This window comes from Phyllobates terribilis, unplaced genomic scaffold, assembly GCF_046119375.1.
Source record: "Phyllobates terribilis strain yellow unplaced genomic scaffold, ASM4611937v1 Scaffold_4__5_contigs__length_816908805, whole genome shotgun sequence".
NCBI classification, from domain to species: domain Eukaryota; kingdom Metazoa; phylum Chordata; class Amphibia; order Anura; family Dendrobatidae; genus Phyllobates; species Phyllobates terribilis.
In genome coordinates this window covers 741,174,465-741,188,978 of record NW_027362764.1, presented here as the reverse complement: position 1 = coordinate 741,188,978, position 14,514 = coordinate 741,174,465, and the positions used below count along the sequence as shown (strand labels likewise).

Genomic DNA, 14,514 nt, shown 5'->3' with positions numbered 1-14,514 from the left:
GTACAAGAATATAACTACTATAATACTGCCCCTATGTACAAGAATATAACTACTATAACACTGCACTGCCCCTATGTACAAGAATATAACTACTATAATACTGCTACTATATATAAGAATATAACTACTATAATACTGCCCCCTATGTACAAGAATATAACTACTATAATACTGCCCCCTATGTACAAGAATATAACTACTATAATACTGCCCCTATGTACTTGAATATAACTACTATAATACTGCCCCTATGTACAAGAATATAACTACTATAATACTGCCCCCTATGTACAAGAATATAACTACTATAATACTGCCCCCTATGTACAAGAATATAACTACTATAATACTGCCCCCTATGTACAAGAATATAACTAGTATAATACTGCCCCTATGTACAAGAATATAACTACTATAATACTGCCCCCTATGTACAAGAATATAACTACTATAATACTGCCCCCTATGTACAAGAATATAACTACTATAATACTGCCCCTATGTACAAGAATATAACTACTATAATACTGCCCCCTATGTACAAGAATATAACTACTATAATACTGCCCCCTATGTACAAGAATATAACTACTATAATACTGCCCCTATGTACTTGAATATAACTACTATAATACTGCCCCTATGTACAAGAATATAACTACTATAATACTGCCCCCTATGTACAAGAATATAACTACTATAATACTGCCCCCTATGTACAAGAATATAACTACTATAATACTGCCCCTATGTACAAGAATATAACTACTATAATACTGCCCCCTATGTACAAGAATATAACTACTATAATACTGCCCCTATGTACTAGAATACACCCCCCGGGTACTAAAAGAATTAAGTAATATGATAGACAGGCCGCTGTATCTTATATTCAAGCACTCTTTATGGACAGGGACTGTCCCACTAGACTGGCGCCAAGCAAATGTGGTACCAATATTCAAAAAGGGGTCTTAAAGTGACCCTGAGAACTATAGACCAGTAAGCTTAACGTCTGTTGTGGGTAAATTGTTTGAAGGATTTCTTAGAGATGCTATTGTAGAATATCTTAATGATAATAACTGTCTAACTCCATATCAACATGGATTCATGAGGGATCGCTCCTGATGGCCTTCTACGAGGAGGTGAGCTCACAGCTGGACCGGGGAGAGTCAGTGGATGTTGTATACCTTGACTTCTCCAAAGCGTTTGATACCGTGCCACACAAAAGGTTGGTATATAAAATGAGAATGCTTGGTCTCGGGGATAATGTGTGCAAGTGGGTAAATAGCTGGCTGAGTGATAGAAAGCAGAGGGTGGTTATCAATGGAGTAAGCTCAGGGGGTGTCAGGGTTACTAGCGGGGGGCCTCAAGGGTCTGTCTTGGGCCCTATATTATTTAATATATTTATTAATGATCTAGTGGAAGGGTTGCATAGTAAAATAGCAATATTTGCAGATGATACTAAACTTTGTAAAGTAGTTAATACAGATGAGGATAGGGCACAGCTACAGGAGGATTTAGATAAATTGGGGAGTTGGGCCAAAAAATGGCAAATGGGGTTCAATGCCGATAAATGTAAGGTCATGCACATGGGAAAGAAAAACAGCAGTCACCTATACATATTAAATGGGAAACCGTTGGGGAAATCTGACATGGAGAAGGACCTGGGCGTCTTGGTTAACAGCAAATTAAATTGGAGTGCCCAGTGTCAGGCAGCAGCTGCGAAGGCAAATAGAGTCATGGCATGCATCAGAAGAGGAATAGGGGCATATGATGAGAACATTGTTCTTCCTCTGTATAAAGCGCTGGTAAGGCCGCACTTAGAATATTGTGCACAGTTCTGGGCTCCGGTGCTCAGGAAAGACATATTGGAGCTAGAGAGGGTACAAAGGAGGGCGACTAAGGTAATAAAGGGAATGGACAGACTAGAATACCCAGAGAGGTTGTGAAAATTAGGCCTATTTACGTTGGAAAAGAGAAGGCTTAGGGGAGACCTCATAAACATGTATAAATACATCAGGGGGCAGTACAGAGATCTCTCCCATGACCTGTTTATACCAAGGATGGTGACAAAGACGAGGGGGCACACTATGCGTCTGGAGGAAAGGAGGTTCCTGCACCAGCATAGAAGGGGATTCTTTACGGTCAGAGCCGAGAGACTCTGGAACTCTCTGGGAGAGGAAGTGGTGATGTCCAACTCACTTAATGAGTTCAAGAGAGGCCTGGACGCCTTTCTTGAGAACAATAAAATTACATCTTATGCTTAGTTAATTAATCCAGGGATTTAATCTGACTGCCAGATTGGAGTCGGGAAGTGAATTTTTCCTCAGTGATGTAGATTGGCCTATACCGCATGGTTTTTTTTGCTTTCCCCTGGATCAACGCTGCGAAATAGCTGCAGTGCACAAGAAATAGGCTGAACTGGATGGACGCTTGTCTTTTTTCGGCCTTATAAACTATGTAACTATGTAACTACTATAATACTGCCCCTATGTACAAGAATATAACTACTATAATACTGCCCCCTATGTACAAGAATATAACTACTATAATACTGCCCCTATGTACAAGAATATAACTACTATAATCTGCCCCCTATGTACAAGAATATAACTTCTATAATACTGCTCCTATGTACAAGAATATAACTACTATAATACTGCTCCTATGTACAAGAATATAACTACTATAATACTGCTCCTATGTACAAGAATATAACTACTATAATACTGCTCCTATGTACAAGAATATAACTACTATAATACTGCTCCTATGTACAAGAATATAACTACTATAATACTGCTCCTATGTACAAGAATATAACTTCTATAATACTGCTCCTATGTACAAGAATATAACTACTATAATACTGCCCCCTATGTACAAGAATATAGCTGCTATAATACTGCCCCTATGTACTAGAATATAACTACTATAATACTGCCCCTATGTACAAAATTATAACCACTATAATTCAGCTACGACTTAAGGATACCACGTGTATCCAAAACCCGTCCGATTAGAATCGCTCCTGTCCATGTGTGTTCTGTTCATGCTTCTAATGGAAGAATAACCCACTGAATACTGGACTGGAACTATTTGAAGAATTAACATATAACATAAATCCCAAAAAATACATTTTGTTAGCATAGTGAGAAAAAGTTAACGATAAATTTAAACAATTCGAGTTGAAATAGAGATTGATGTCAGGTATGGTCGCTATACTGCCCCCTATTTACAAGAAAATAGATTTGTAATGTCTGGTAAGGATTTTATAAGGAAGTATCTGTAGGGCCATGTTCACACCACACGTTCCTGGCGCATTTTTATTTCTATGTTTTTTTTCTCGAAGACGTGGTAAAATCACTGTTTCTGCTGCTCTTGTGTAAAATCACTGCAAAATAACGCAACGCGAGCACATCTTGTGAACACGGCCTAGAGCTGCTGTGTTTTCAGCAGGTGTAGTCTCCCGCCCGCACTGATAATGACGTTGCACGTTTTAGTGACAAGTAACACTTCCCTATACATTAGAAGTTTACATTTCTAGGTGATGAAGGATTGTCATTAACAGCTCGGCCTCCTCATTGTTTACCATCGTGTATAATGAGATCTCTCTCTTCCAGTTGTTATGTGACTGTATCTTTGTACTGCATTTATCTAATGATATGTGGCAGTGTAAGTGATGTTGTGTGTTATTGTGTGACAATTGCTATGTAAAAGTATCTCAGGTAATAATTATACAGCACTTAGAAGAAAAGTAACTTAGAGAACAACTCTATTTGTCGTTGCTTTTCAGAGTGTATTGGATAGTCACCTCTAAGGTTTTTTTTAAAATTCTGTAAAATTGATTTCCTATCGTTAGGATAGACCATTGACCAACTCTTGACACCTCTGCCAATCAGTTGATTGAAGGGGCTTGGTGTTCATCAGCAAAATTTGAACTAGACTGACCATCTTGTCCGAAGACATACTGATAGGGAATCTAGATTGTGAGCTCCATTGGGGACAGTGCCAATAATGTATGTAAATTGTCTGAATTGTAAAGCGCTGCGGACTATGTTGGTGCTATATAAATAAAAAGATTATTATTATTTTTATTGTGCTTGGTTCTGCGCCTGTGTAAACAATGAAGAGGAACAGCAGGCACCACAGCACCTACCTTCTGCTGATCATCATGACCCATATAATTGGACCCTCCATGTGTTCAATAAATATTTTTAAATGTCGGCCCTCCCCCCAATCTCATATTGATGACCTATGGATCAATATATGAATGTCCCATACAACCCTTTTAAGTCCACACAGAGTCAGTCCCAATTTCTATGAAGCATCTGTCATGGGGTGGAATATTTTGCTTAGTAAGGAAACAGTCATGAATCTCATGATGTTAATTATGATGTCTAGAGCAACTCCAAAATGACAGGTCTTGTAGGATATTCCAAGTATGCAGTGGCTGGTACCTACCAAAAGTGGTCCAAAGAAGGACCAGTCCAAAGAAGCACCACCAGAGTACTGGCTCCTGAGTCCTAGATGCAGAAGAAGAATGGACCAAAGGCTATTCACAGAAGGCTAGATATCACAGAAGATCTACTGTACCACAGATTGCTGATAGAGTTAATGACAGACACCTACAGAGGTCCATTTTGCTGTCCATATCTCAGTGGGTCAAAGCTATTTTGGCAGCAGGAGGGCTACTTATACAATATTAGGCAGGTGGTTTTAATGTTACAGCTGAGAGTATTTAACTGCCTTATATTCCTCTAGGTTTAAATTTATTCCCAAAAAAATGAGTTATCACCTATTCATAGCAATCCCAACAGTGATCCTGAGATTGAGGCTCTAGAACCCCAAGAATAGGACTTTGCAGCACCGTCTTCAATGGAGGCTAGGTGCAAATGCTTGACCTCTACCACATTCATTGCCAGTGGGACTGTTGGTGAAAATTAAGTGCTCGGTTCCATTGACAATAAATGGAGCTGACATCAAGCATGCAAACCCCTGGCTCCATTCACAGCAGGGCTGCAGAGCCTCATTCTCAGGGTTCCAGAGCCCTAATCTTGGGATCACTAGGATCCCAACAGCCAGAAAGATTAGGAGATGACTTGATTTTTTGGAAGTAACCATTTAAATGGGAGTTCCAAGCTTTTCAACTAATAGCCTAATTTTCGGGAACCTCCATTGATCAGCACAATCTTTGTTTCGACAAGAACAGTGACATCCATATAAGTGTGGCTGAGATCGGTACTGCAGCTCAGCCGCCTTGCAATGAAGATCTCAGGGTCGGTTATGGATTGTATTTTTCAGGTTATATTCCCCTCACACAGTCAAGAATTAAAGGGGTTTTCCAGCCTTTTCAATTGATGGCCTAATTTTCGGGGACCTCAATTGATCACCACAATCTTTGTTTCGACCAGATCAGTGACATCCATATAAGTGTGGCTGAGATCGGTACTGCAGCTCAGCCGCGAAATGATGAAGATCTCAAAATAGGATATCAATTGTATTTCTCAGGTTTATATTCCCCTAAGAGAGTCCAGATTAAAGGGGTTTTCCAGCCTTTTCAATTGATGGCCTAATATTTCGGTGATATCCATTGTTCAGCACAATCAATCCAGGAACAGCGACATTCACAGTGTCTTGGACTGAATCTCAACCTCATTCACCTAAAGTGATTGATGAAGGTCTAAGCATAGGTTATCCATTGTATTTCACAGAATTCCAAAAATAAAAGGGTTCATTTGCCTATTTTTCAGGAATCTCCATCGATCGGAACAATTAATCATCCTTCGTACGGGAACAGCGACATCCGTATGATAGTGGTTGTGACGGGTACTGCAGCTCAGCGCAATTCATCTAAAGTGATTGATGAAGGTCCAAGGATAGGCTGCCAATTGCATTTCACAGAATTCCAGATTCTAGAATTAAAAATGTTTTCGGTTGATAGCCTATTTTTCAGGAATCTCCATCGATCGGCACAATCAATTGTCGTTTATACGGGAACAGCGACAGCCGCATGATTGTGGTTGTCATGGGTACTACAGCTCAATTCGCCTAACGTGATCGATAAAGATCTAAGGATGGGCTACCAATTGCATTTCACAGAATTCCAGATTCCAGAATTAAAGTGTTTTTGAATGATCACCATCGATCGGCACAATCAATCATCGTTTGTAGGGGAACAGCGACATCCGTACGATAGTGGTTGCCAAGGGTACTGCACTTCAGTCCAATTCACCTTAAGTGGTGAATGAAGATCTAAGGATAGGCTGTCAATTCAAAAGCCTTGAAAATCCTTTTTGGCTTCCGATACTGTATGCGTTTGCAGCGAAGCTTGTGGATTTCTTGTCATTGTTGAACTTTGATTGAAGCTGTTACCGTCACGAGGCGCTCCTCATCCCGACACCTCTCTTTGGGATGAGGGTTACATCCTTAACATGTTTGGTACCTTGTTAATTGTTAGGCATTGTCAGATTCGTTAGATCGCATCGTCTTGATGTCTGCAGTGTAAAATTAATTAAAACGTGCAAAAATGCTTTGTCTTAATTGTCAGCTTTAATTTGATCTCCATCCAGCGCGCTGATTTTACTTATAATTACGTGGGTGTCAGGGAAAAGCTTGTCATTATGTGAGAGAGAGGAAAATCTGAAATATTCTTCTTTTTTTTTTTTCTTTTTTTTCTTTCCGATGATTTATAGTCACAGCGTGAAAATCTTTCCTGCTCCTCTTAATATAATAATTTCATCTTATGAGGCCAATGAGGCTACGATGGCATTTCTCCTAAGCCATAATGATTGCGAGCCTGAACCATTTTTAGGTATTTAATGATGAAATAGAAGAACTGAGAATAAGCCAGACTCTTCATATCCCAAATGAGCATTAAAAAAAAATGGAATACGACTCGACATGGCGAAACTCTATTTTTTTTTAAAAAAAAAATTTAACCTTTTTGTGGGTTCTCGACACCAATAATTCCCGTTGCTATGGCGATCGGAACACTGATACATGTTGTTTTTTAATTAGGTTTAATAATATGGATAATCAGCATCTGACCTCGCTTAATGCGTCTCTCCGGGTAATGGAGCAGCGGCTATCAGGATTGTGAAGGCAGAGTAGTATGAATTATCCAGATAGTGAAGTGATTACTATTCATAGAGCCGGAAGTCAGTCAGGAAACTGGCCAATATTAGCATTATTATTTGTCATATATCTTACATTTTCATAGCATTGGTTTTATATATATATGTATATATATATATATATATATATATATATGTATCTCACTAAATTAGAATATCATCAAAAAGTTAATTTATTTCAGTTCTTCAATACAAAAAGTGAAACGCCTATATTATATAGAGTCATTACAGACAGAGGGATCTATTTCACGTGTTTATTTCTGTTACTGTTGATGATTATGGCTTACAGCCAATGAAAACACAAAAGTCATTATCTCAGTAAATTAGAATACTTTATAACAACAGCTTGAAAAATGTTTTTAAAATCCGAAATGTTGTCCTACTGAAATGTATGTTCAGTAAATGCCCTCAATACTTGGTCGGGGGTCCTTTGCATCAATTACTGCATCAATGCGGCAATGTGGCATGGAGGTGATCATCCTGTGGCACTGCTGAGGTGTTATGGAAGCCCAGGTTGCTTTGATATCAGCCTTCAGCTCGTCTGCATTGTGGGGTCTGGGGTCTCATCTTCCTCTTGACAATACCCCATAGATTCTCTATAATAGATTCTCTATGGGGTTAAGGTCAGGCGAGTTTGCTGCCAATCAAGCACAGTGATACTGTTGTGTGTAAACCAGGTATTGGTACTTTTGGCCGTGTGGACAGGGGCCAAGTCCTGCTGGAGAATGACATTTCCATCTCCAAAAAGCTTGTCTGCAGAGGGAAGCATGAAGTGCTCTAAAATGTCCTGGTAGACGGCTGCGCTGACTGTGGTCTTGATAAAACACAGTGGACCTACACCAGCAGATGACATGGCTCCCCAAACCATCACTGACTGTGGAAACTTCACACTAGACCTCAAGCAGCTTGGATTGTGGCCTCTCCACTCTTCCTCCAGACTCTGGGACCTTGTGGAGTGTGTCAATGACTGCCTTCTGGACATCTGTCAAGTCAGCAGTCTTCCCCATGATTGTGGAGCCTACTGAAACAGAATAAGGGACCTTTTTAAATGCTTAGGAAGCCTTTACAGGTGTTTTTTGTTAATTATTTTAATTTACTGAGATAATAACTTTTGTGTTTTCATTGGCTGTAAGCCAAAATCTTCAGCATTAACAGAAATAAACACTTGAAATAGATCACTCTGTGTGTAATGACTCTATATAATATAGGAGTTTCACTTTTTGTATTGAAATAAATTAACTTTTTGATGATATTCTAATTTAGTGAGATGCATCTGTATATAGAGCCACATATGGGCAAGGAGTGGACCTTTTTAATGACTATACATGCAGCCATCTTTATTTATACATCATTTATAAATCTCCCTTCAAAATGTAATAACTCAGGTATGACTGTAGTTAAAGGGGTTGTTCAGGATTAGAAAAACATGGCTGTTCTCTTCTAAAACCAGCACCACAGTTGTCTACAAGTTGTATGTGGTATTGCAGCTCAGCTCCAACCCGTGGTCCACCCACCAATTGTTTAAAGAGAATATGTCTTTAGGTCAAATGGGGCCAGTTTTTGCTCTTCTTTTATTCCCTGATTATGATGTTTTTTTTAATTAAATCCATCATACGGTTCTGGAAATATAGATCTTTTTATTTTGTGCAAAATTTTATGATATTTTCCAATGGGTCGTTGCACATGGGGTAATTATGCAGAGCAATCTAAAGCCACACCCCCGAGGATCCTGTGAGACATGTCCCCTTGGAAAGACCATAAAAATAAGCACTAAATCAAAAGGCCAATAGCTCTGGAACCATGTGGCGGACTTAAAAAAATAAAATAGAATGATAAGGGGAGCAACGGGAATTAAATAAGAATAAAAACTGGCCACTTTCACAGATTATCACAAGACAACTAGAAAGCCTGCTGCTATGTATTCCTCTATATTCATGAGCTCTGTATAACCCCACCGCCACCACTGATTTTGAGCTTTCTGCCTATGCACAGTGTACACAGAAAGCTGCCAATCAGTGATGTCGGCGTGGTTATACAGAGCTCAGCATTCAGAGAACTGCTAGATCTGCAGCAGATATAACAGTGATTTTATCAAAACTGCAGCAAGCAGCCCAGTAAGTGATATATCAATGGAATCAGCCTCTCTGCCTCTTCATTATGCTGCTCCAAGACCAGGTGACAGATCCCCTTTAAAGGACATGCAAATCTTGAGGATCTGCTGGCAATCAAGGATTTTTTTCTGGGGAAATGTCATAGGAGAAATGTGGTATTGCATGGACTATTTTTTAATGAATTAGATACCATAAAATTCACGATCTTACTGAGCAGACTTGAGGGAGGAGGGGGTCAGCTTTTTAAGACAGTTCTCCGCTGTGACTCGTAGATGGGGGTTCTCAATTTGGAGAGCTCCATCTATTAGACTCACTAGGTCACATTTTCTGACATTTTGAGAGACTTTAAATAAATTGTCCACTACTTGGACAACTCCTTGTCATACTCCACGCTTGGCCCCAATAAAATAAAAAGCTTATACTCACCTCCTGAGCTGGCGCCGTTCCACTCGTGGTCCCGGGGCTCCCGTGTGGTTGTTGTGACACGTGCAGCTGGTGCCCAATCTGCACCGGTGTCACCGTCTCCGCCTTCGAACAAATTGAACATGAAGAGGAAGTCAGAGATCAGCTGCAGCCTGGACTTCCTCTTCATGATTAATTCGACAGAAAGAGGGAGCAGTGATGCCAGCGCCGATTGTGCGCTGCCGTCACTTGTCACAACTATAGCATGGAAGCTCCGGGGAGAGCGAGTGCTGACGCCGCTGGAATGACTCCGGCACGGGAGTTGAGTATAACCTTCTTTATTTTATTGGGGCCAAGCGTGAGGTATGAGAAGGGGTTGTCCTAGTAGTAGACAATCCCTTAAAACATTTTTTTTCAGGGTCCTGAATTGGGTTCCGACCTCTTCCTATTGACTTTCTCATTAGGGTCTTGCTGGATTTCGGGACTCCCTATTGCCGCACCATTGAACTGTTACTGACAATTTGTCTCAGCTTTTCAGAAGGACAAGCCTAACTTTTTTCTTTTTTCCTTTATTGCAGCCTCGACTGAAAGTTATCCATAGCATAATAGCGGCAAACCGCCGGCTCGATCCATCCTCCCGAAAAGAATCGCAAGCTTCCAAGACCGTAGAAGAATGTATCTAAAAGACGTCATCGAGCCAATGAGAAGGAAACTGCGGCGTGTCATTAAGTCTGTGATTTATGGCCGCCTGTACCAGTGTGGCTCCATGCTCTCCGCCTGTTATTACGCTCTCCTGCCATGTGTTTCTGCCGCACATACGGGATCATTTGCTGAGACTTCACCGAGCGTAACTACCATGGCTCAACAAAGAGCCAGCCTTCACAATAGCAGCCACTTTTTCACACGGCACCTAGCAAATTCCTTCCCCATTAAATACATCAAGTTTCCTTTTTTATCTTCTTCAATGCCCTATTCACATCTGCGAGACATTATCACAGATTCCTACCGCTGATCGGAATGTAAATGTTACACCGAGCTCTTTAGAACCCGGCACAAAGGCGAAGGAAACAATGCCTTGCTCTGCTCCTGTCGCTGCCCCGTACAGAGGAATCACGTCGCATTATTGAATTATCGGGGCGTTTTAAACGAGCACCTACTGAATCTCATCTCGATTCGATCGTTCTGCCTATGTTTAATGCATGTCAATTGTACAGCTTCATCTCTTAAAGGGTTCATTCCGTCCTGTCTTGTTCTCTTAGCGGGAGCAATGTATAAAGCTGTGCCGTTACGGGGCGAAAATATGGAGGATTATTTATGTGCAAATAAGCAAATCTTACAGCGAGAGTTCATCCATCGATGTGATTGTCTTCTTTATTATGTAAATGGGCTCTAAATTCTACACTAAATCATTTCCTTAGATATTGATCGGCTGGCCGGAGCTTCGATTTTCTAATACACAGATCTGAATCTCCTACATAAATGGGATTTACTCCGTGATGTAACATGGGTTTCCAAGGCAAGAATCGTGCTCCCTAATCTAGTAATAATAATGTCCTCGACCTTAAAAAATAATATGCCCCCCTCCATAAGTAATAATGGCACCCTTGTGCCACCTCCAAATGAAAAAATATTTCTAATCTGAGTTCCTTTTTCTCCTGCACATAAAATGGGCACATACGATGCAATGTCGTGATGCAAAAGTGTAGCCCCACTATCAGTTTTTGGTCAGTATTTTTTCTCAGGAGTGGGAGTCAAAACCTGGTGAGGAACAATCAGAGAAAAGGTACAATAGAAACAAGTCACCAATTCTGCATTTATCACCCACTCCTGGTTTTGGCTCCCACTCCTGAGAAAAAATACTGATCAAATACTGATAGTGGGGCCGTGGCCTAAGGGTTTCGCTAAGGATGGGGCGAAACATCTGAGTTGGCTCCTAACTGGTAGCCCTGATTACAGCTATGATGGCGCACTGATATGGTGACATATAGTGGTAAAACCATCAAAGTTGCATCCTAAATTGATAAATAATTGCTCTGAGACATAGAAACTACATTGTTAGTATAAAAAATTGTGAAAGCGCTACAAAATGTACACATGAAATACTTAAAAAATAAATTCTGTAATATTAATATGTAAAATTACAGCAAAGGAAGGTACTTAGAGCATAGATTGGCTAATATATGTGTGCCCTATCCTTCTCTGTTATCTCTTTGGTTTTTCCATAGTTTGAATTTTTTAGCTGGATCCTGTTCACACTGGATGTGCTAGTCATTTTTGCAGTTTCTAATTCTCTTTTTGGCATGTGCACTCTCTCCCCCATCAGCCTCAGATGATTTTAAGTAGTTAGCTGGTTTACTCCTGACCCATAAATTGTAGGCTTGCATTTTAGCCCAGGAGAGGTGATAGAGAAGGACAGGGACCCAACAATGAAGGACGCCTTGACGCTGGCTGTTGGGCACACATATATTGGCCAATCTATGCGTTCAGTGCTTTCCTTTTTGTAATTTTTCATATTAATATTACATAAAAAAATGTTTAAATATTTCATGTGTACATTTTGTAGCACTTTCATAATTTTCTATAATAGCAACATAGTTTCTATGTCTCAGAGCGCAATTACTCCTAGCAATTTAGGAGGCAACTTTTCTATAGTTTGAATTTTTTAGTTGGATCCTGTTCACACTGATTTGGATGTGCTGGCGATTTTTGCTATTTGACATATAGTGGTAGATACCAGTCCTGAAGAACATACAAGTGATTACTGTACAGTTATATATAGTGATTTACAGCTGATGTGCTTTCTGATGGAGTCATTCATTTTTCCCGTCTTTATCATCTGGCCCAGACCGACACAGCAACTTCTCCAGCCAGGACTCGTCTGCACAGATTACAATAAAAACACATTTGACTTCTCACATTTCGAGCACCGTCCCCATATATCCCCAAGAAGCAAAAGCACCTCATCCTACTGATACACTAAGGCCACGGCCCCACTATCAGTATTTGGTCAGTATTTTTTCTCAGCAGTGGGAGCCAAAACCAGGAGTGGGTGATAAATGCAGAATTGGTGACTTGTTTCTATTATACCTTTTCTCTGATTGTTCTTCACCTGGTTTTGGCTCCCACTCCTGAGAAAAAATACTGACCGAATACTGACGAAATACTGATAGTGGGGCTGTGGCCTAATACTGAGCCGCTGCTGCTGTATGTGTCCCTATTACTGCACCTGCTATGTGGCACAAATATAGTGCTCCTCTTACTGCCTCACATAATAATGTCCACCACTGTGCCCCTTACATAGTAATAATGCCTCCTTTGTGCCCTTTAGATTGTAAAATTGCCACCTAGAAAATATTAATGATCTATGCAAATGCCCTAGAAAACAGCATCCACACTTTGTCCCTTTGACAGCCACAATACTCTGAGTGCCCCTATAACAATAATGCTTCCTAAGTGCCCACTTAACATTTAATAATGTTCACTGTGTCCCCCAATGTGCAGCTCCGCTATGCACAGTATGGTGGGCCCACAACTTCGCTATAGACAGTATGATGAACCCACAGCTTCCCTATACACAGTATGATGAACCCACAGCTTCCCTATACACAGTATGATGGACCCACAGCTTCCCTATACACAGTATGATGGACCCACAGCTTCCCTATACATAGTATGATAAACCCACAGCTTCCCTATACACAGTATGATGGACCCACAGCTTCCCTATACATAGTATGATATCCCCACAGCTCCTCTCTACGTAGTATGATGTCCACACTGCTCCCCAAAACACAGTATATTGACCCCCACAGAAGCCCTCACACCGTATAATGAACCGCACAGTTGAACCCACACTGTATAAGAGGTCCTACTTTGTATAATGGCCACCCCAGTAGTCCCCAAACTGTATAATGTCCCCCATATTAGATCCCATGCTGTATAATGACTCCCACACTATGAGGACCCCCACAGTAGTCCCTACACAGTATGACTGCCCCCACGGTAGGCTCCAAACTGTATAATGTCCCCCACATTAGCCCCTCAAACTGTATAATGGCCCTGCATTAGCCCCCAAAATGTATAGCGGCCCACAAACTGTATAATGGCCTCACATTAGCCCCCCAATCTGTATAATGGCCCTGCATTAGCCCCCAAAATGTATAGCGGACCCCAAACTGTATAATGGCCTCACATTAGCCTCCCAATCTGTATAATGGCCCTGCATTAGCCCCCAAAATGTATAGCGGACCCCAAACTGTATAATGGCCTCACACTAGCCTCCCAATCTGTATAATGGCCCTGCATTAGCTCCCAAAATGTATAGTGGCCCCCACATTAACTCTCAAACTGTATAGTGGCCCCCTGTATTAGCCCTAAACTGCATAATGGCCCTCACACTAGCCCCAAAACTGTATAATTGCCCCCACATTAGCCCCAAACTGTATAATGACCTCCATATAACCCCCATACTGTATAATGGCCCCACATTAGCTCCCAAACTGTAAAATGGTTACACAGTATGCGGTAAAGTCCCATGCTCTCAGTTGTGGCAGCGGTAGGAGGCCAGCATGCTGTCTGTGTCTGCGCAGGTGATTTGGAGCCCTGTGTCAGAAAATAGGAAGAAAACATTTTTAGCCACTATAAAGGTATATTAAGAAATTAGAACAGAATTGTGGGCCTAAAAACGGCATAATGACAAAAGATTGATATTTACTTTAAGATGCACCTCCTGATCTCAGATGTAACTCGTCTTGGGTCCTAAGCCATAATTGCGCACTGTTCTGCTTGCAAGCCTGAGCCTGATCCACTTTAATCAGTGGCACTGCAGGGTTCCTCTTGAGAACACATGGCCATTATTTGTTATG

At 40.8% G+C, this 14,514-nt stretch overlaps 1 protein-coding gene across 2 annotated transcripts in view; it reads left to right on the top strand.

The window, feature by feature from the left end:
- The window catches only part of SAMD12 (sterile alpha motif domain containing 12), a 1,186,303-nt gene extending 1,174,595 nt beyond the window's left edge, over positions 1-11,708 (top strand). Inside the window, exon 6 of one of the 2 annotated variants that reach the window (XM_073679804.1) lies at positions 10,228-11,708. In XM_073679804.1, coding sequence (XP_073535905.1) covers positions 10,228-10,237 — 10 coding nt within the window. In that variant the 3' untranslated portion in view covers positions 10,238-11,708. The remainder of the gene's footprint in view (positions 1-10,227) is intronic. The other variant, XM_073679806.1, reaches the window with a different exon arrangement.
- Positions 11,709-14,514: the final 2,806 nt, after the last annotated feature.